The sequence below is a fragment of the Trichosurus vulpecula genome, chromosome 8, assembly GCF_011100635.1.
Source record: "Trichosurus vulpecula isolate mTriVul1 chromosome 8, mTriVul1.pri, whole genome shotgun sequence".
NCBI classification, from domain to species: domain Eukaryota; kingdom Metazoa; phylum Chordata; class Mammalia; order Diprotodontia; family Phalangeridae; genus Trichosurus; species Trichosurus vulpecula.
Genome location: NC_050580.1, coordinates 232,683,249 through 232,706,486, shown reverse-complemented (window position 1 = coordinate 232,706,486; position 23,238 = coordinate 232,683,249). Strand labels below are relative to the sequence as shown.

Here is a 23,238-nt window from a genome sequence, read left to right as displayed (position 1 = left end):
GGACTGCCAATTTAAAACCTAATTCCTAGTAAAACTGGAAAGTGCTAACTTATAGCACCTTGGACAAGACCCTCAACCTTTCTAAACCTATTTCTTCAACTCAGGAAAAATTTCTTAAGTACCTATACCATGCACATAGTACAAAAGAGCAAACCCTGGAGCCAGAAAGCCCTGGGTATAAGTCCTGTTTCTAGACCACAGACAAGTCTCTCAGTGCCCCGTCAGCTGGCTAAGACTGTAAGACACAAATGAGGGTCTGATTTGCTTTGGTAAAGTAGGTTTCCACGGAGGAAGGTTCTCACACTGATGAACCCATCAGTCTGGAACAACAACAAAAAAGCACAAATCTCAAGATTAACCACAGGCAGGGATTATTCTATTGTCATATCTCCAGCTCCTCACACAGCCCTGGCACGAAGTAGGCACTTACTTAATAAATGCTTATTGATCAAATAATTGGGAAGTATAAAGACAAAACACAACACAGTAACTCTATGTAATAGTCTGTCTCTCTCTCCCACATCCAGCAGTCCGGAGAGTTCATCAGTTTGAGAGTTCCAGGCACAACTGAGGGAACAAAGACCCACACTCTAAACAGACATGGATACAGAAAGTCAGTCACTTAAGGAGGAAGCAGTTTCAAGGAATGGAATCCCTGAGAAGAGCAGAAGCTGGGAACACTGCTAAACAATTGGCTAAGCAGAAATGTCATATCGAAGAGGAGCTATTACAAGGTGAGAAAGGGCTCCCAGAAACTACACTACTGCTACTACTGCTACTACTACCAGTTATGAGTTGCCTTTGCCACACGTCTCCTACACATGTGCCTCACTACAACTGAACTATAAGGCTGAGCACACACTTTCCATAAATACTCTATGTATTTTTAGGACAGTGTGCTCCATATTTACAAGAAAAATGTTTTGCAATTATTGTTCTTAACATAGCATCATAGGCCTTTGCTGAGAGTCTAACAGATGGTTACCAATGCACACTGGTGAGGGCTCATGAATTAACTTTATAACTTACATAATTTATGTAACATGAGTGTGTGTGCATGTGTGTGTGTGTGTGTGCACGCGCGCACGTGTGTGTAACATAGACACTACGGTGTTAAGAATGGATAACCAGAGAGTGTCAGCTACCCTTTGGGGACCCAAACCAGAGGTTCTAGAAAAAGTTGTGGGAATACTACACTGATACACATATTTGTTATATCCCCAAAAGTAAGGATTGTCTTATTCTTTGTATCCCCAGGGTCTAGCACAGTGCTTGGAACATAAGCACGTAAATACTTGTCTACTGAGTTCTAGAGGCAGAAAGAATACTTACAAGGCTACGATATGACTCCTGGCTAAGATAACTGCCCACTGGAGGCAGACAGATCCATTTCAACATCCCTAACTCAAGCAAAGCTCTAAAAAATAGCACCAGATCAAATAATAATCTAAAAATCCATTGTGAAACTACAGTGACTACAGTGACATAAAGAAGACAGGAGGGAGAAATATATTCAAAAATAAAAGTGATATAAAAACAAAAAGTAAAAAAATAAAATATTAAAATAAAAAGGCAAGTTTAATAATCCAAGTAAGAAATGATGAGAGCCTGACTTACGATTATAGCATTGTGAGTGGGGAACATGGGAGAGATAAAAGAGATTTTGTGGCAGCAGAATCAACAAAATTTGGCAAGTGATTAGATGCGAAGGGGTGTGGGAGAGTAAAAAGTCAGGATAACTTCAAAGTGACAAGAAGAATGGCGGTGCCCTTAGCAGAAATAGGGAAGTTGTAATGGCGGGGAGGTTTACAGGAAAAGATAAATGAGTTTTGTTTTGAACATAATAGTGACAAGATATCCTGGTGGAGATCTCCAGCAGGCAGCTGGAGTTCAGGAAGCTTAAAACTAAGAAAAGAGATTTTGGAATCATTTGCTTACAGGTAGTAATGAAGACTATGGAAGTAGATAATTACGGCCATCAAGAGCAACACCCATGCTAAAGGGGGAAATATACACTGATCCAGCAGAGCATGAAGAAATCAACAAATAAAAGAACCAGGAGAGAAAAGCATCTCAAGAGAGTGTAGGAGGAGAGGGTGGTCAATGTGCTGAATGCTACAGAAAGATAAATAGCACATGAGCTGAAAGAAAAACAAGTCACTGGATCTGGCAGTGACTGTTAGTCACCTCAGAAAAGTTTAGCTGAGCCTGGAAAGGAAAACTACAAGGTGAAAAAGTGAGTAGGAAGTGTTGATGAGTTGACTTCTCCTGAAGACTGCTTCTCCTATGAGTCTCATTATGAAAGGAAACAGGGAGCTAGCTATGAGGATAGTCTGAAGGGGATGGCAGAGTCAATACATCAATATTTGAATGCATCTGAGAGTCTCAATTTCAATTCTTCAGATACTGAAGTATTCCATGCTTTTCAGTCACGCAACACCAATAGAAGAATACTAGGGTAAAAAAGATATGCTTTTGTTTTTTACACTATTAAATACTGGCACTATTAAAATACCTCTGTAATTTCCCAAAGGCAATCTGGACTGCTTTCACGCTTCTGTTCAATTCTGAACCCAATCTTGGCACAGAAAAAAAGACCACCTTTTCCTCAGAGATGGGAGCAAAGGAAGAGAACGAAAACAAAGTAGAGGGGGTCTGTGATGTGAAATAGGAGACAAGAAGTTGCTGACAGTAGACAGCCTGTTTTTTTTAATTAAAGTAGGACAACAGGTCCTTTGCTTGGGGGAAGTGGGGGAAGTGGGGGAAGGATGGCATAAAGGGGTTAAGGCCAGAAATCATGAAATAGTTATTATTAGAGTATAAGTCAAATAGGAGAAAATAAAAAACTTATCTTGAGCTACAAGGATCCAGCTGAAATCAGGTAACATAAAGTTGCAGAAGATAATGTCTGCACAGTTCTGGGATATCAATTAGCACATAAATATAAACAGACAAGATGGATTTGGGGGAGCTTAGGGGAGAGAAGTTCAACCCAGAGTAAGGGTTTGGTAATTTGTGAGTGGCAATAGTTCCAAGTGAGTCAGTATAAGGCAGTACAGAGCTGAAGTGTTCAACTACAAGACTGAGAATGTGAAGGAGAAAAAATGAGATCAGAGCAGGGGTGATGTACTGAATGAACATGAAATGATGGAGAGGGGCGGTGGCAATAAAAATTGCAATAAGTATAAAGAATCTATTAAAATTAAAAGGTTGGACTAGACAGTCTTTAAGGCCTTCACCAACTTTAACATTCTATAATTTTATGATACCATAAACTAAAAATGGGAATAAGAGTTATTCAAAGAAATACCTTTTAATCAACTCTTAATAACAAGCCAGTATTCTACAACCATTTCTTACTGAAATCTGTTCTCATCAAGCCCAAAGAGCCAACATTTCAGCATCCTCCAGTGGGCCGCTAACAAACCTTTAGCTCCAATGTGGCTCAGCAAGTAGGCAATGAGACAAGGTGTTGACCTGCAGTATCCTAACAAGAATGCTACTGGCAGCACTGGACTGAAGGAACTCTTCTCAACTCACTGTGTACTCCACCACATTCCACTTTATCTCAGTTTTACAAATGAGGAAACTGAAGCCTAGAGAGATGGTGAGCCAGCTCTGAAGCCTCCAGTAGCCGCCTAGGTGGGTTTCAAGATCTCTAGCCTTGGTCCCATTCCAGTCTAAACTCAAACTTATACAGTTGTCCGGAGGAATCCCAAGAACATCCTCAGACATTCACCAACAGGCAGACAGGAATTTATGGATGCTTCAGCTGTGGAACAATTATCCAGACTACAGCTAATCAGATGTGTGGCCAAATAACTAAATTATCATTAACTTTGTTTACCAAGCACATTGGGGACTCACCTCTTTGAGCTGGACGAGAGGGCAAAAGGAATGTGGAATCTGAAAGTTTGTCTAGTCCTGCATCCATTCTCTCTACTTCAGATCGATGATCAGGTGCCCACTTGGGGAGGAGATTGGGGACTGTGAATCCTGAGACACATTCACCTTCATAGAACCAATCACTCTGTTCGTCATCCCCTGAAACAGGTAAGCTGAGTTATCAACACTTAAGTCTTATAAGGAGACCAAAATGAACAAAATTTCATAATACCACATTTTACGTAACCCTTTTAAAGTGACATAGTCTCCTTTTATCAAATAAAAATTATATATATTCACATCTTCCTCCCCAAGAGTTCATTAATGGGAGGAAGACAAGCAATTTAGCACTGGCTCAATATGCTACCACTACAAAATTAAAAGGAAAAACAGAATTTCAGAATTGGAAGGGATCTTAGTGATTACGTAATCCAATCGCCTTGTTTTATAGATGAGGAAACTGAGGCCCAGAAAAATTATGTTCTTTGCTCAAGGTCATATACGTAATCAATTATTAATGATCAGGCCAGGGCTGAAATCCCATCTCCTAGCTCTCAGTTTAAGGTGTCCTCCGGCTACAGGTGAAACAAAATGTACTCTGTTGTTGAGAAAACTTCTGCCTGCCAAAACATAAACATGGGAAATTTCCTCATTTTTCTTCTCAAAACCACAGAATTAAGAAACAATGGGCAGGACAACAAAGGACTACACCTATTACCCCAGTAACAATGTAAGAGTTAATGGATACATTAATTGTGCTGTGAATTGCATCCTAGGAGAACTACTTTGAACCTGCCAGTCATCTGAATTTAAACACAGGATTGTGACTAATATTAAATTATTTTGGAGGTCTCCAAAAACCAAAGTTTATGCAACTAACAAACTGTATCTTGTTAAATAGTCTGTACTCAACAATATTCCTATGAAAGCAGGTCTGCCCATTGTCCCCTCAATAAAGGCACACCAATACAACCAGCAATAACTGCCAAGAAAATTGGAAAGTAGCAGAATAAAAGATGATTTAATGTAATATTCTATCTTACACATCTTCATTATACCTTCTAATCCACAAAAAAAAATAATCCCTAGACCTCACACTAAGAATAGTCTGTGCAAATAAATGTTTTTGTATGAGAAATGCCAAACACTGCACTGAAATTACTGAAATGGGAAGTGGTGGTTCCTAAGCATTTACAGAAGACTTTTTTTAAAAATTCACTGGGCTAAAAGATATCTTGATAAGTAACCTAGATACCCTAACTCTACTCGGGACTATACCTATACCACCATTAAAAGATGACTTTCTATTTGAAAAAAAAGAGAGAGGGAGAGAAAGTAACAGAAGACCACCAAGAAAAAAATTCATAATCTCCCTTGGCAACTCAATATTTAATCCTCATTTTCATAAAGGTCTTCCTAAACTTAATCCTTTATACTGCAGTCATGTCCCTGTGTAAAAATAATGCTTCATAAACTTAAAAAAATTTTATTAGGTCACTCTATTGTTTCTCCTTAAGTAAATCAAAATAAGGGATCAGATATGAGTACTTTGGGGCAGTATATGCAAACAGTTTTCTGTGCAGGTAAAAAGGACCACGGTTAGAATTACCAGACTTGACCAAGACTGAGTCAAGTACTGAGACCCAACAAGCCTGCCAGGGAGAAGGCCCCCAAACCAAACTAGGCCACCGAAACTATAATTTATCATTCCTTGTAGGAAGGTAAGAATACTATCTCAGATCTCTGACAGCTTTGAGGCGTGGGTGGGATAGTCCTACACTCTTCAGGCATAAAAGAATCCTTTCAGCTTTTAGTGGGGTCTGACAAAGTGAACTATGACTTGGAAATATAGTCACTATCATTGTGCCATTAACTCCCTACAAATAATCCTAGAATGTTAGAGCTAGTTAAAAAAAAAAATCTAATCCAATTTCATTATATAAAGAACTGCAACCCAGAACGGAGAAACAACATTCCCAGAATTATATGGGGCAAACCTATGAAACAAAAAATACATCTTCTTAGGCACTAAAAGCGAAAACTCTTATTATTATTAACATATTATTATTATTAACATATTAAACTTGCTTGCTGTGTTCCATGTTACGAATTACATGTTTGTAGAATAGCATGAAGATGTTTTCTACAATAAGCCATACTCAACAAAATTTTAATCATTTTCAGGAATAAAAATACATACAGGCAATTATATTTTTCCTATACAAGTTTTATATACCACACAATTATAAAAGATGGACATATTTGTTGACTCAGAAAAAATAACAGCCCAAAGACCCATACCTATTATTCAAATACATCAAATACATCATATAAGTGCCATCAAAGAGTCACTCTTACGATTACTAGACAACTCTTCATCAATACTGAGCACAGCCTCAGGGCCCTGAGATCAAGATTACCTTGACGACCTTCATCATTGGTGAAGAGACCTGTGTCACTGCTACTACATACACTGCTGGTTTCACTGGAAAAAGAAAAAAACAAACAAAAACTATACATTAGCTCCAGTCATACAATATTTTAGACATCTCAAATTAAGTTTAAAGATTCCAAGATTTCACTGTATCCACATACTCTATGAATAATTAAAGGAAAAATTTCCAGAAATTCTGAATGGGAAAATTTCATGTCTCAACCAGAAAAGAACTCATGGCTTTATAACTTCTGGAAATTTTCCATGTCTTGTACATGGAGTATGTGAATGTAATGAAATCTTTGGACTGAAAACACTCTTTGATGAAGTAAAGTTGCGTAACTAGTTTACAGCATTATTCATATATATGTAGATATATGTAGTTTCCCCATAAAGAGACATTTGCTACAAACAAAAGTAATGCTTCGAGTAATTTGCTACAACAAAAATAATTTAGAAAGTGTTATATCAACCTACCTAGATTTAACTTTAATTTTTAACAAAAAATTTTTGCCACAAATGTTATTAAACGCTAATGAACCTAGTATATCTTACTTTCTGCTACTATATAAGAGCAGACAAAAACCCAAGAAACACAATAAACCATCAACACCAAAATATAACAAAGAAAGTTATAACATTTTCTGAACTTTGTATCTCCAATATCAAGAAAGTACTAAAAGCACTCATTTTCATAAAGAAGCTAGGTGAGATAGAAGAAAAAAAGAGACTGCCACCACCACTACCAAACTCGCTTAATTCAATCTGACATTTCTAATCAGCCTCATTTTCTGAAACATCACCATTGGCAGTTTCTGCTGCTTCTGATGATTTGATTTTTTTTTATCATATCTTCAGATTTCTGAAATGAAGGTTTCCTAGGCCAATTTCTTTCATACGCTGCAAATAGAAGAACCTGAGGACAGCAAGAAGCAACAACAGTTACATATTATCAAATATATTTGGTAAAACTGCAATCCCTAAAGATCACAGGCAGCTAGATGGCACAGCGGCTAACCATAACGCTAATAATGGTTTACATTTATACAGTGCTTACTATGTGCCAGGTACTGTGATAAGCACTTTACAACTGTGCTGGACTTTGAGTCAAGAAGACATTAAATCAAATCCTGCCTCAGATACTTAACTGTGTGACCCTGGGCATGTTACAAATTCTATGCCTGTTTCCTCATCTGTAAAATGAGGGAATTAGATTCAGTGTCCTCTGAGGTCACTTCCAATTTTCCATCTGTGATCCTATGATTATATTCTGAAGCATTTAAACATACCTTCTTTGCCCATGGGAAGAACCCTGGTTCTGGAGTAAGAGGGCCTAGGTTCGGTTCCTGCTTTGGGTGTGTCCCTCTTGTATGACATCAGGCACACCAGGCAACTTCCCTGGACCTTTTATCTCTGGACTCCCGAGTCTGTGAAGTTCCATCTGCTTCCTGAGCTACGGTCCTCTGGCCTAGATCTACTCTATTTTGTAATCCAGCCAAATACAGTAGTAATGCTAACAGCAATTTGTCTGACTGAATCTGGGATATTTGCAACAGCATGAACAGGTGAATTCTTAATAAATTATTTCATTTTACTATAATCTCCATTTATAAATGTAAATGCTGTTTCCTTTTTTCATCTTTTATATAAAACCACAAATCTCAATTTTGTACTGCTTGTTTTTTATTACAGCATAAAATAAATTCAACACATTAGTTCCAAATTATTCTGCTCTTCAGTCTCCTTTGAGCTTCTTTCTGTTCTCAGCCATGCATTTTTAATGCGTCATAAAACTTTTCCGTAGAGACTTTTACTAGTCCCCTCTACAATTTCCCCTACAACAAAAAAACTCTCTCCATTATAGATGACAATAAGCATAAACATGGTCAAGCCAAATAAATCCACCTATTGGCCATGTCTGAAAATCTACACCTCATTCTACAACTCCAGTCCAGCGCACCATGTCAAGAGGTTGGAAGCATGCTTTATCATCTTCTGGAGCCATAGTTAGTCATTGCATGGATCAGAATGTTTGTCTTTCAAAACTGTTTTTCTTTATAGTATTCTAATTATTCTATTACCTGTTCTCCTGATTTCCTTTATTTTGCATCAATTCACATATGTATTTGAAGCTTTCTCTTACTCCACCCCTTTTGTCATTTCTTATGGTGCAATAATATCCCAGCACATTCATATACTATAATTTATTAAGCTGTCCCCAACTGATGCCCCTCCCCCTTAGTTTCCAGTTCTTTTCTGTAACAAAAAGGACTTGTAGGAATATTGTTATACATATGGGTCCTTTTCCCTCCTCCTTTATCTTTTTGAGGTATATGCCTAATTAGTATTAATGGGTCAAAGGATACGCAGTTTAGAGACTTTGGTAGTACATTTTCTTTCCAAAATGGTGGGAGCAATTCACAACTCCACCAACAATGCATTACTGTGCCTGCTCTCCCAAAAACCCTTCAACAATTCTCATTTTCCCTTTTAGTCATCTTTGCCCAGCTGATGAATGCAAAATGAGACTGGACACTTGTTGGTACATCTTTTCCCAAATGGTTACTGATAGTATGCTCTTCTTCTTTTGAGAATTGCTTATCTTAAAATGAACCCACAAAAGTCATTAGCAAACAGCATTAATCTTACTTCCCCTTTGCGTACCTTACTGCCTCAATTTCTTTTTTTTTCCTTGTCTTATAGCTCACATTTCAAGAACTATATCAAAAATTTGTGATGATAGATATCCCTGCTTTATCCCTAACCTTACTGGAAAAATCTCTATCATTTGTCCATTACAAAGAACAATGCTGGGCAAGTAATACAAAGGCCGGAGTAATTTTAAAATTTTCTGCCTACATTTATTTTCCATTACTAACAATATCATTACCAGAGAATAAAATGATCTTGTGATGACTTTGTCTATTTTTTTTCTCTAATCATCTAGTGTCATCTCGCCTCTCTGTGAAGCTGTTGAAAATGTTTATATAGTTAATTATGAAGTAACTAAAAGACATTAAATGGCACCCCTTTTCCCTCTGTGCAACAACAGAGGGGTTTCTGGATCACAATGAGAAAGAGCTATTTTCTTCAGAGATACACCTACACCTCACAATCATGAAAAACATGTTTGCATGCAATATTTGGATATATTTAGTTAGCAATAGCATTTGGAAATTTATGGTTGAAAAATTCATATTTGAAAAAAAAATCATAGTTTCTTCCTCAAAAAACTTCCAGTTTTTTCTATAACTTGCAGATAAGTGGTCAAAGGTTCATATAGTTCCTATGAATATGAACAAAGGTCTCAACGGAAGATTGGAAAACTATAAATGGCATTAAATCATGCTTCAAAATTACTAGTAGTAAGAGACATCCAAATTAAAACAGCTCCAAGATTTTACCTCGCTTCATGCAAACGGCAAAGATGAAAAACGAGGAATCAAGTCAATGACAGTGACGTTGTGGTAACAATGACGCAATTCTTGGTGAAGCAGCACAGTAGTACAACCATTCCAGATGTCAATTTGGAATCATGGGAGAAAAGTGACTAAATTACTCATGTCTTCTCAGGACTGTCCTACTATCTACATACCCCAAGGAAGTCGATAATAGAAAGGGAAAATGCAAAATAGAAAGAAAATTTTCAACTGAACAAAAGCCTGACCATTTAATTTTGAAAATGTGGATGTGTGCGCATCTTATCCTTGAGGGTGAGAGATTATGGAACTTGTTATATCCCCAGAGGTGAATCCCGCAATAACTTGCCAAGACCAAACACAGCAACAAAAGCAGCTATACTAGAGCATCTCATAAGGTACTCTGTTCTGGAATGAGCTCAAAAGAAAAAATAAGCAGCAAAGAACCTAAGTAGGAAACTTCAAAACCAGTACAAACAGTAAACAATCAACCATTCAATACAATCAGCATCAAATTTCTCTGTGTAGCTGAATAACATCTAAATTTTTGTACTTCCCAAGCAGGCAAGAAATGAAAATGCATTGGTTAAGCTAGAGTAAACAGGGTTCTTGGTGTATATGCCTAAAATTAGAATAAAATAGACCCAGCTCTTAGTGCAACTCGTCTCATATCCCAATCCAGGAATACAGTGAGGAAAGAGGCAACATGGCATAACAAAGCATTAGACTTGGATTAAAGAAGACCTAAATTCAAATCCTACCTCAGATACTTAGTAGCTTGGTAAGATCCTAGGCTTACTTCCATTCTCTGGGCCTACTTTATCATCTGTAAAATGAGATGGACATTAAAGTCTCTTTCAGTTCTAAATCTATGACATAATGAAACTTCTGACCTTAAGTTTAACTCTCAGAAGAAGGAAGCTCCTGGGCAACAGCAAAACTACCCTGGTAAATCTGTTGGGCTGGTAGACCAGCCCTTCCCAAAGAAAAGTAAATAGAGAGCTACATGAAAATAAGTTCTACCTTGAATGAACAAGTTCACTTGGCCTTAGGGATGTGTAATTTTAAGCCATGGGGGTAGGGGAAACAGATGAAAAAACTGTCCTTTTAATGCCCTACTCTTATACTAAATAACCTCAGTATTATTCCCTAAAGTACACCTGAAGTAAACTCACAGAGATCTTTTAGACTAGGTTGCCCCAAGGGTACCTAATTACTTTCCTCAGAGCCCAATACAAAGACTTGATTTTAATCCATTCACTATTTCTTCAGAGTATATAAGGAAGACCTTCAAGTCAACCTTTTAAAAAAGTTTCAGAAATAGCAGATAGAACCAATTTCACCATTTCTTAGAGAAAATGCCTAACTTTAGGTCCCTAATTCTTACCTTCTAGTTAAAATTTCAAAATCCCTCTAAATTCTCAAAACCGGGGAAAAGTGTAAAACACTCTCTCCAGAATTAGCCTATGGTTCTGTGAACAAATCTGATTCTAAAAATGGGGCCTTTTTAATCTAATAGACCTAAAATTACCACTGAAAACAACTATATAACTTTATAAGAATTTTAAATAATCAGGTATTCTATTGAAGATGCCCAAAATTCTGAGGTGCTACTATGCTTACAGAAGTAGCAAAATATATAGAGAAATACAGATCAGCACCCCCACTTATGGGATTAAAAAACATTATCTTCAACCTGCTAGACATGTCCTTTCTCCCAGCTCCAGTAAGCACTGATTAATGACCTCCACTTGCAAAGGAGGCTACTTACCTTAACCATGAAATAATGAATGCTATTGATTCAACAAGCCACTGTTATAGAATGTTATTGATCACCCAATCTTTGGTTAAAATGGTCCTCATTTAGCAATTTCAGTGTCGCAAACACCTAGAGCAAAGCATGCTCATAATTAAGGAGTTTGGGGGAGTTTAAGTGAGAGGTGATAGACAGAGAGCTCAGCTTTCATCCATTTATTCCTGCTTCTGAACTATTGTTTGTGTCAGAAGGGATATTGATTTTCTATAAAAATAAGAAAACAAGAGGCACTGCAGGGCTGCAGAAGGTCAGCCTGGGCTACAAAGGGAGGGGTAGGCTTAGCACTCTGTCTCTGTCACTTGCCTTCTAGGAGAAGGGAATATTTTCTTTCCTGTGAAATTGGCCTTTAATACATCACTTCAGGAAGGCTCTTGGCTGCCACTTCAGGCTATCACCAAACCAATTCAATTAACCCAAGAGAAAAGAGCTGAACTACATTCAGTGGGAACAACCAAGTTGGTCTGTTAGCCCAGGACCCCATGATCAGGCTCTGTGAATCAACTCATTAGTCCTTGCTGAACAGACTTTGAAATAGGAACTGCACGAAAAAATCTGATAAAATACATCTTCTGTCTCTCTCCTCCCCAAAAAATCTTAAGTCACAAGATCCATGTACAAAAATGTGCACATATACACATGCACACAAAATTAATGACAAATAACCAAATCTATATCCTATATAACATACGTGTGTGTGTGTGTGTGTGTAAGCACAAATAACCTGCAGAGAAAGACAGACACATACATGAATACACAATAAGAGATATTCATGATTGTTTTCAGTACTCAAAAATGAGTTAGTTGTCACAGGATGGTGAATGAAAAGGGCAAAATAGAAGAAAACTAAAATGACTCCATATTTAGTCAATCTCAAAAATGAACTTAGAAAAGTTGGACAAAAAAAACCTTCAAGTGACTAACACCAGCATTAAAAAAAAAAGCAGCACCCAGCTTTTCTTTAAAAAGCACTTAAAACTACTAAACATAACAAAAAACTTTATCATGAAGTTTTCATGAATTGAACTACTTTTGCTTATTCTCAATAAAGCAAGGTAGAAAGTAAAGTTACTAATATTTGAATCTAACAATGAAAATTGGGCAAGATGGGCAGTTCTGGAAATCTACTTGGTTAATACCTTCAAAATTCCACATCTTGAATTACATGTCAATGAACAACAAGCAAAGAGGATCTATAAAAAGTAGTGGGCACATTTATCATTAACAAAAAAATCACAAATTTTAACTACCAACATTTTGACAGAAGTCTCAACTCAATGCTAGTACAGCCCTGGAGGAGCAAGGAAAATTCTCCTATTTTCCAAGGGAGGGAATCTAAAAGGGGCAAAACATATGGCTTTTCTATTTTCATTTGAGTACTGATTAGTTAAGATGTGGTAGACTTTGGAATTTCTGAATAACTATAAAATTCTTAACAAGGAATTGTTCTCTCTGCTTCTGATTCTAATTCCATCCCAGGGTTCCTTTCTAACTACTAGAAGAGGACTGGGGGCAGGGGGTAAGGGACATTAAATAAAATTCTGAGACGTGTCAGAAACAGAAAGCTCTGGACATCCCTTGTTCTGTCTACACCCCAGGGACAACCAAAACTAGAAAGAATTATTTCCAATTTGAAAAAAGGAATGTGTGTTCCTGACACATCCTCAAATCCTTGAAAATTATACCTATGAACCTATTTTCAAGAAAAATCTGGTTAAGAAACAAAGCCCTAAAAGAGGCCACAAATTCTGCAATGTGAAACTTACAAACCTGTCCCCTTCAAATAATCCGGACTTTCAGATAACCAAGAAGTATACTGTCAAGACTAAATTCTATCAGATAAAATAAATGTGCTTATGAGCCAAGATGGAAGGGAAGAGAAACTGATTAGTCGACTAGAGGCTCCACATCTAGAAGCCAGATTAGGAAAAAAAAAAAAATTGGTCTATCAGAGGGTAGGGATTTTTAACCCCAAGTTTGCAAATTTCTTTTTTAATTTTTAAAAAGATGTAATTAGTTTCCTTTCCAAGTCTATATATTTTATTTTATGTATTTAAAAACATTATTTTGAGCAAGGGTTCATAGGCTTCCTCAAACTGCCAAAAGGGGTTCAAGAGTGGAGCAGAAAGACAATAGTTACATCTATATGTAAAATAGTCTAAGAAATAACCAATGTAAAAAGAAAAAAATGATGCCATAGAAAGAAGTTTTTAGAAAAAAGTCATAAGCTATTATCCCAAAGTAGTGATAATTTATTAGTAAAAATTAAAATTTTATAAACATGCTAAAAATTAAAGCCGTACTGATCTAAGAAACTGAGTTATAAAAAAAAAAACCAAAAAGGAAGAAAACTTGTTTAAGTCAAGAGAGTTTCAATGATGCGAAAGGAACAAAAACTTAAGAAACCTGTTTCCTAAACTACAGAATTCAAACACATACATGTGAAGAGAGGTAAGTATTTAAGTAATGTATTCAGGGAAGGGAAGGAGAGTCAAACTGTGAAATCCCCTTGATAAACTTCTGAAAACTTTTAAGAATATAAGGTTTAGAGTGAAATCAAGATGCTGGGATTAAAAAACAAAAAAAAACAGACATTCAAGCACAAGGCAGCTTTTCCTGTTTCTGACACATCCTACCCTGAAACTCCCCATGATTTACGCCAATGCTTTCAAGACATGTTTTGGAAAAGCAAAGTCCTGGCAGAGGTCATAAGTCCTGCAGTGTGAAAAAGTTTAGGGTGAGACAGAAAAAAGGCTCATGAGAGACATCAAGTTGAACCTCTCCAATGAGAGATCTACCAGCTGCCAAGGCACTAGGCTCCTCTTATCTGGAGGAAAATGGTTAAGAAAAACTATGCTGACATGTTAGCCAAAATTCCTTACAGGTAAGACTTTTATTAAACTTAATATAAAAAAGCTAACAGAAACCAATTATTTTTATTCTTGATACGTGTAATTTTGATGAGTGTGGAAAGAATTTGATGGTCTGTATGATAGACATGATATATATCTGAATAATCCAAGTGTTTCAGCAGTTTAAAACTCAGATATTCCTAAATAACTCATGCTATGTAAAAATTTTGACATAAAGAGTAGCAGTCTTTAAAGCCAAATTCAAAGTTTCACATTACAGGCACAAAGCTTCTAATAACTACAAAAACATGCTCATAGGTGCGATGCAGAAGGTTTATGGATATCAACTCTTGTTACTAAAATCATTTAAGCCTGGAGATATCTAAGCTATTGATTAACATAAGACGACAAAATCAAAACTACAGAAGCAAATTTGTTATGAAAGGTTTGTACAAGACCATGTGTTTGCACTTTGGAAAATGTTAGTTGGGAAAACCTTTGGTTAGTGTGGGGGGGTGGTCTCACCATTCTGACATGTTCTCATCAGAGCCCTGTTTTTGTTCATCAGCTTCACACTCCATCCTCTCCTTTCTGACCGATTTGCTAAGGAAAGTCCTATTCTCTGTGGACTCACACAACCCATGGCCTGAGGAAGTCCAGGGAGCATTCTCCTTCCAACGCGACAGTCGCTGCTTCTTGGCAGATTTGAACCTGCAGCCTCTCTCATAGCTCCAATCTGACACCTTGAGTTTTTGTTGGAGGCTAGCAGCCACTTCTGAAGTCACTCGCTTCACCTTCCTCCTCCGCCTCAGTGGTCTACAAGGTGCATTCTCAGTAAAAGAGTCTGACTCATGCCAGGAGTGCTGCTTACTCTTTAAGGTGGCATTGAGAGCCGGATGTCGCTTGGCCACCATTGTATCATCAGAGTCACTGAAGTTGGTGACTGCAGCCACTTCCCGACAGTCTTTCAGAGCCTCATCCAAGCTAGACTCAGAGGCCTCACTATAGCAGCAGGTATGCTCAGCCAAGTGGGTGAAGTCAGAACGCCGCTTCCGACCCCGCCGTTTTCGAAGTTGTCGTCTCTGCTGGCGAGGGCTCAGAGCCATCTCCTCCCACAGCTCATCCAGCTTATTTTGCTCAGATGTCTGCTCCAAGGCCGAGGCCAAATCATGCACCAGCTCATCCATGAAGCCACGCCTGCCAAAAACAAGAATTTAAAAACAAAATTAAGAATTAAGTGAAGTAAATAGTGTTGAACATACCATATTACCATGGTATATACTCATATACCAGTAATAACTTCTAGGAAAAAGTCACCTTTCATTAGAATGCACTCTAACTCCTTTCCCACAATCTTTGCTCTCCCCAAAAAAACCTTCTAAAAATATGTGGTTGGCACATGCTCTATGCCAGAAAGTACATGTTTTTATAAAGAAGAGTCACAAAGTTTCACATAAAACAGGAGGCAGCATGATGAAATGGAAAGATCACCAGACATGACTTGCTGGATCTTTTGTAAAAGGGGATCTTCTGTGAGAATGACAATTAATATAAAGGTATTATCTAGTAACTCACAAAAGAGAAAAATGCTTAATATCAGCACCCAAGAACACAGTTCAGTACAAAAAACTACTTAACACCAACAGCTCTTTAAGAATACTTAAAAGGAATTGAATAATTGCCAACATTTAAATTTCTCCTTAAAAACATTGGCATCTTTGCCAATTAAAAGTCTTATTGCTACAAAAAAAAAAAGCACCCCTACATACCAACAAACAAAACTAGGCTTAATCTGAAACTGAAATGACATTAATTGTATGGAACTGAACTTTTGGTTTAAGATTCCTGGCTAATTGGTTTTCTGGACTTTTTATTCACACTGACTTAAAATAATGTGACTGAATTTTGAAATTTCACACTGGCTTACACCAGGAATTGTACTGTAAGACAACTTCACATTCAAAATTTTCATGATGAGAGCAGTGGAATTTTCAAAAATTCTAACAGCTTCTGACAACTTTTCAACAAAATAACCACAGTACCACTTCTCCAAAGTGTAGAAGGTGGGGTGGGTGTGTTGACTAAGTCCCAACCCTTTTCCAACCTATATCCATCCCTGGTAAGGGAAGCCTTGAACCAGGAAAGAGGGGTATTATTTAATATTTTCTTATTCCTCATTAAGCCCATTTTAAGCACAAGTTGAAAAAAACTTAATGCCTACTACTGCGTTTAAGGGGTGGGTTACTAGTCAGTGTTTTGTATCTGTGTGGCACATCAATTTGGGCATTCCCTCCAAGTCATCCATGCCTGCCCAACCCGTCCAATTCTTATGGCCTCCCATTAAGATCTCCAAAGAAGGTCACCCTATGTGCTGGAGAGCATTCCTTGCTTTCTCCTCACAAGAAAACTTTATGAGACACTCCTGCTATCCTCCTGTTATCCCTTACCCTCACCATCTAACCAACCCACCTGCTTTTTCAATCACCCATTTCCCTAATGGCAATTCATGAAACAAAGTATTCTGATACCAGTTTATGGCTACAATGGGCTTCAAATCATTCCAGTTTCATTATGTAGTCAAGACAGCAAATTCTATGGAGAGTGCCATCTACTATAGCAACTGGAAGAATATGCAAAGACGTAATTACCAAGAAGATGTTTTTCTGACATACAATTCAAATGATCAAAATGCTGCAAGAGCCAAATTTTTAAAACATGACGTTTTAAACCACTGAAAACCACTGGTTTCCTGGAGACCAAACAAGATAAAGAAAAGGGGGAGGCAGTCCTATAACCTCGCTGACCCTAGAAAGAGTTCACTGCTCTTACATCTCAGGCTTATTGATTGTGCAACTTCAACGCACAAAGTCAAACTAGAAAAGTTTAATATATATACAAACACCTACATATTATCTATAAGTATGTGTGGGTGTATATATATACATACATACACACACTCCTAACGGCAATGCCTTACGAGCAAATACCCTTCCCTCTCTCAAAGGCTGTGTATGGCTCAAACAGGTGATGTCTGAGGAATTTCCAGACTCATACACCTCCAGTCTCAAGCGCAGAGACACGTACAAGCCCAAGGGAAGCAGCCCTGTCAAAGTTAAGACCTGAAGCTGTCTGACAGATGTGGAGGGGACACGTGTGAGTTGCTGGAGGAAAGGAAAATCCTGCTCCTCCCAAGGCAGACCCGGGGAGTTTGGGGTTCAGCATCAGGGGGCCTGCGTGGGCTCAGTAGCGGGCGAAGAGCCCCTTTAGCCCAGGCTACTAGGGCAGACGGGCAATGCCACGGGCAATCAGTTTCACCACCCACCCTCTTCCAGCGTGCGGAAGGCGGCTGGATGTGTGGACTAAATCTGAACCCCTTCCTATTCTTTATCTCGAGGAAGGGGGGCCCCGTGCCCCAGAACCTGGGGAAAGTAGTAATGGGGGGAGGGGGAAGGAGACGATAGGAGAAGGGAGGCTGGAGGAGGACGAGGGAGAGGAAGGAGGAGGACAAGGGGGAGGAGGGGAAGAAGGAGCAAGAGGGGGGAGGAGGAGGAGGAAGGTGGAGGTGCGAGGGGAAGGAGAAGTAGGAGGAGGCGGAGTGGAAGGAGGAGGAAGAAGAAGGCAAAAGGCGTTGCCTAGGAAACAGGGCCCGGGGCCTCTCTCGCGGCCAGGGGCGTCCGGAGGAAGGCCCCGAGCCGCTGACAGCCGAGGCCCAACACACCAGCAGCCGACCCCGATCCCCGCCACCCCTCCCCGGGGCCCGCCCACCACCGTCGCACACCTAGGGGCTGGCCCGTACGACTTTCGCCACGGCCCCCCAGGGGTCCACGTTCGGGATCCAAGAAGGAGATCCCTGGGACCGGCGGGCCCCGGGCCCCCAGGCTTCCCCCCACCGCCCACTCACCGGCTGCCGCAGCCCCCTTCAACGGCCACCGCAGTTTGGGCCTTGTCTCTCCGCGGGGGTTTCCCTCTGTGACCTCATTTCCGGTCGTGGCCAGAGGTGGGGAGGAGCAGGAAGGCACAAGAAGTCCCTCCCCCCCTCCTCCCCCGTGTTCCAGCCCCGCCCGAGCGCTTCCTCGAGACCGCGGGGCACAAGGATAGACAAGCTGGAGCCTCAGAGGAAAACAGGGTTTTGAGGGAGCCACGTGCGCTCCGCCCCGGGGGCGTGGCTAGCGCTGAGTGCTCGGACACGCCTCCCGGAGCTTCTGGCCTCCCAGAGCGTGTGGATACGTCCCCTGCCGCGCGTCCTTTCTGAGCGAAGGAGCACTCAGCTAGTTAAAACGTTGGAGCCTTGCTCCCTGTTTTAAAAGAAAACACATCTGGCCTGACCAGGGCACCCAGAGTTTAAGTGACTTGCCCAGGACCACTCACTCAGCGTATGCCCTGGGACTAACTTAATAGTTGTGTGACCCTGGACAAGTAAGCCACTTAGCCTCCCTGCCTCAGTTGCTTCTGAGAAGGGCTTTTTAGAGATCTCTGGGGGCACCAAGAAAAAATAACCTCCTTTTCTTCTCCCTTTGAGTCAGGATAGAATCGTGAATCTAGGGTGAAAATGTCTTAAATGAGTTAACATATGTAAAGTACTTTGCAAACCGTAAGTGTTACGTAAATGCTGCTATCATCAATTATTATAGCAACCAAGGACCCCAAAGACCACCTAGACAAGTCCCCTCATTTTAAAGAAGAGGAAACAAGGTCCCTAGGTAGTTAAGTGACGAGGATAGAATCCTGCTTCCTAAGCTGTGAGACCCTAGAGCAAGTCACTTTAACGTCTCTTCCTCACTTTTGACATCTGTAAAATGGGGATAATAATAACTACTTCCTCAAATGAGATTTACAACATATTAAGGCCTATGGCATAAAGAAGCCTTCTTCAGAGTTAATTCCCACTACACCAGGAGGAGGCGGAGAAGGAGAAAAAGTATTGTTTATAAAGATTGCCAGGCATCTTACCATCTTACTCATCTTATCACCATGACAACCCTGGGAAATAGGTGCTATTATCCCCATTTTTACAAACGGAAAAAAAAACCGAGCTGGGAAGTAGATGCTATTATCCCCATTTTACAGAAGAAAAAACTAAGGCTGAAAGGTTGCATTCAATTCGATAAGCATTTATTGAGTGCCTACTGTCTACCAAGGGCTATGCTGATCACTCCAGATACAAAAAGAGGCAAAAGACAGTGCCTGCCCTCAAGGAGTTTACAATCTAATAGACTTCTAAGCACACAAACTGGCTACATGACCTTGGGCAAGTTACTTAAACTCTCAGTGTCCCAGACAACTCTTTCAGGATCGTAAATTGAAGAGCCTTGATGTGCATCAGTAGAGAAAGTTTCCTAACACCAATGAATTTAATTCATAAGATCACAAATCTACAGCTGGAGGGACCTCACTGGCCATGTAGTACAAAATCCTCATTTTACGGGTGAGAAACCAGAGGCCTCCAAAGGTAAAAGGTTTGGCCGAAGGTCACACAGTAGTGTCAGAGTTGGGATTTGAACCCAAGTCCTTTGAAGAAACATCGCTCTCTCCAGACCCAATGATGTCGTACAGTAATAGAATGGGAGTTCTGGTCCCCAGGTGTTGCCACTAACTCAGGAAAGTCACTTCACATCTGTGCCTCATTTTCCTGATCTGTGAGATGAGAGGTTGAACTAGATAATCTCTAAGGCCTTTCCAAGAGCTAAAATTACGTTTCATTTCTGACATTCTACATTATTTCTCAGGAATCATACACTCTTAGAATCGGAAGGACCTCTCAGAGGCTCTATTTGAACAGGAATCCTTTCGTTGACATTTTCCACCCCAGACTGATTTTTTTTTAATGAGTAAAGGGGCCATTCTCTGCCTCATTTTTCACCTAGCCTTAATCACTGAATGGGCGATGCCTCAGTCAAACTGAGACCTGTTAAAAACCTTAGCTTGAAAAGGCCAAAGTCTCCCACTGTATCGAGCTATCTCCAGTCATCCTGATCCGTATCTCCCCACTGGACCCAGATGGCCCTGGAGGAGAAAGTGAGGCCGGTGACTTTGCACAGCCCTCCCTCATCTAAATCCAATTCACTTGCACATCACGGCATCATCTCCCTGATGTCAGGATCCTTTTCCATGACAAAAGAAAAACAACAACAGCAACCTTATATGGCTTAGGGTCCAGTTTTCTCCCTATCCTGGTCACCATCCTAGCAGATTTTACAATGTTACTATTCCACAGGTAAAATAGTAATTTTGCATCCTGCCAGATCATAGAGCTAATTTAGTGCAAAGATCTTAAATATTATGCTTCACACGCAAGCGCGCATGCACACACACACATACAAACACACACACACACACACGCACACACACACACACACACAAACTTTCTAACTTGAGCATTTTTTCAAAAAAAAAATCATGATAGCAGTGTTGTGTCTTGCATACACAAAACATGCCCCAGCCTCTTCATATCAGTAATCTGTGAGCTGGAATCATTTTCTTTCAGATATTCAATTTGGACTAATCTAGCTACACAAAGAGCTGGAGAAGGAAATGGCAAACCGCTCCAGTATCTTTGCCAAGAAAACTCCAAATGGGGTCATGAAGAGTCAGACACAACTGAAACAACTGAAAACAACAACAAATTTACATTAACTTGCTTAGTGCCCCTTATGACTAAATGCAGAGGTGACGTCCATGGTCATAAATCACAGAATTTGAGAACTGGAAGGGCAGCCATCTAATCCAACCCACACCACAAGAGAAACCCTCACCCTAAAAGCAGTCATTCAGCCTCTGCTTGAAGACATCCAGTGAGGAGAACCAGCTACCTCCTAGGACAGTGACTCCATTTTTGAATGGCTCTAATCCTTAGGAAGTTTTTCGTGATATAAAGGCTAAGTATGCTTCTTTGCAACTCCTACCATTTTTTCTCTTTGGGATAAGGCAGAGTAAGACTAACCCCTCTCCCTGGCAACAGTACTTGAAGATATAATGTGCCACCAGGGCATCTAGGTGGCACAGTGGATAGAGCACCAGGCCTAGAGTCAGGAAGACTCATTTTCCTGATTTAAAATTTAGCCTCAGACACTTACTAGCTGTGGGACTTTGGGCAAGTCATTTAACCCTGTTTGCCTCAATTTCCTCACCTGTAAAATGAGAGGAAGAAGGAAATGGCAAACCGCTCCAGTATCTTTGCCAAGAAAACCCCAAAATGGGATCACAAAGAGTTAGATGTGACTGAAACAACTCAATAACAACCACCCAAACCATCCACTCTTCTCTTCTTCAAGTCAAACATACCTGGTTCCTCCAAGTAACTCAACAGCATCTCTTAGATGTGATCTGACTAGAGCAAACTACAAAGGGACTCTCACCTCCTTGTCCCTGGAACTATGCCTTTCTTTAATGCAGCCCCAAGATAGCATTTACTGGGGGCAGAGCCAAGATGGCAGCTGGAAAGCAGGGACTTGCTTAAGCTCCCCAACAGGTCCCTGCAAACACCTATAAAAAATGGCTCTAAACAAATTCTGGAGCTGCAGAACCTACGAAATAGCAAAGGGAAGCAGGGCTCCAGCCAAGGACAGCCTGGATGGTCACTGGGAAGGGTCTATAGCACGGAGCTGAGAGCACAGCAGAGCACAGCCCAGCATGGGCGCCGTGCCAAGACCAAGCAGACCAGGAGCCAGGCAGAACAGGCATAGTAGCGCCCTGAATCAGTAAGCTGTGGCAGTTACCAGACTTCTCAACCCACAAACACCAAAGACAACAGAGAAGGTTAGTTGGAAAAGCTGCTGGGGCAGTGAAAGGAGGTTGTGGTCAGCCACCACCCCAGGGGGCAGTGGAAGCAGTGCAGCTCTGAGGCTGCTTCTGGAGCTACAGTTGCAGTTGCCTCTGGCTCCAGGCTCACCTGGTGGGAGGAATTAAGTTTAGGATTAGAGCAGGAGTGCAAATCCTGCTTTGCCCTGCCTGGATCTGGGGGAGAAGGAATGCTGGTGTGGCAGAGCTTGCAGAAGAAGTCAACAAAGTCAAAGAGCCTACCTACGTGAAAAGCCTCTAAGAAAAATATGAATTGGTCTCAGGCCATGGAAGAGCTCAAAAAGGATTTGGAAAACCAAGTAAAAGAAGTAGAGGAAAAATTGGGAAGAGAAATAAGAGTGATGTGAGAAAACCATGAAAAACAAGTCAATGACTTGCCAAAGGAGACCCAGAAAAATGCTGAAGAAAATAACACCTTAAAAATAGACTAACTCAAATGGCAAAAGAGCTCCAAAAAGCCAATGAGGAGAAGAATGCTTTGCAAGGCAGAATTAGCCAAATGGAAAAGGAGGTCCAAGAGACCACTGAAGAAAATGCTACCTTAAAAATCAGATTGGAGCAAGCGTAAGCTAGTGACTTTATGAAAAATCAAGATATTATAAAACAGAGCCAAAGGAATGAAAAAATGGAAGACAATGTGAAATATCTCATTGCAAAAACTACTGACCTAGAAAATAGATCCAGGAGAGATAATTTAAAAATAATTGGACTACCTGAAAGCCATGATCAAAAAAAGAGCTTAGATATCATCTTTCAAGAAATTATCAAGAAGAATTGCCTTGATATTCTAGAGGAGAAGGTAAAATAGAAATTGAAAGAATCCACTGATCACCTCTTGAAAAAGATCCCAAAAAGAAAACTCTTAGGAATATTGTTGCCAAATTCCAGAGCTCCCAGATCAATGAGAAATTACTGCAAGCAGCCAGAAAGAAATAATTTGAGTATTGTGGAAACACAATCAGGATATCGCAAGATCTAGCAGCTTCTACATTAAGGGATCAAAGGGCTTGGAATATGATATTCCAGAGGTCAATAGAG

At 39.9% G+C, this 23,238-nt stretch overlaps 1 protein-coding gene across 3 annotated transcripts in view; it reads right to left on the bottom strand.

Moving 5' to 3' along the window:
* GPATCH2L (G-patch domain containing 2 like) overlaps window positions 1-18,514 on the bottom strand; it is a 71,672-nt gene extending 53,158 nt beyond the window's left edge. For 2 of the 3 annotated variants that reach the window (XR_005008979.1, XM_036735772.1), the window contains exons 1-4: window positions 18,305-18,368; window positions 14,929-15,600; window positions 6,306-6,370; window positions 3,868-4,044 (exon numbers count right to left, since the gene is read on the bottom strand). Coding sequence is in view for 2 of the 3 variants with exons in the window: in XM_036735772.1 (XP_036591667.1) it covers window positions 3,868-4,044; window positions 6,306-6,370; window positions 14,929-15,590 (904 nt within the window). In the remaining variant the exon portion in view is untranslated. Of the gene's footprint in view, window positions 1-3,867; window positions 4,045-6,305; window positions 6,371-14,928; window positions 15,601-18,304 lie in introns of all 3 variants that reach the window. The other variant, XM_036735773.1, reaches the window with a different exon arrangement.
* Between the last annotated feature and the right edge of the window lie 4,724 nt (window positions 18,515-23,238).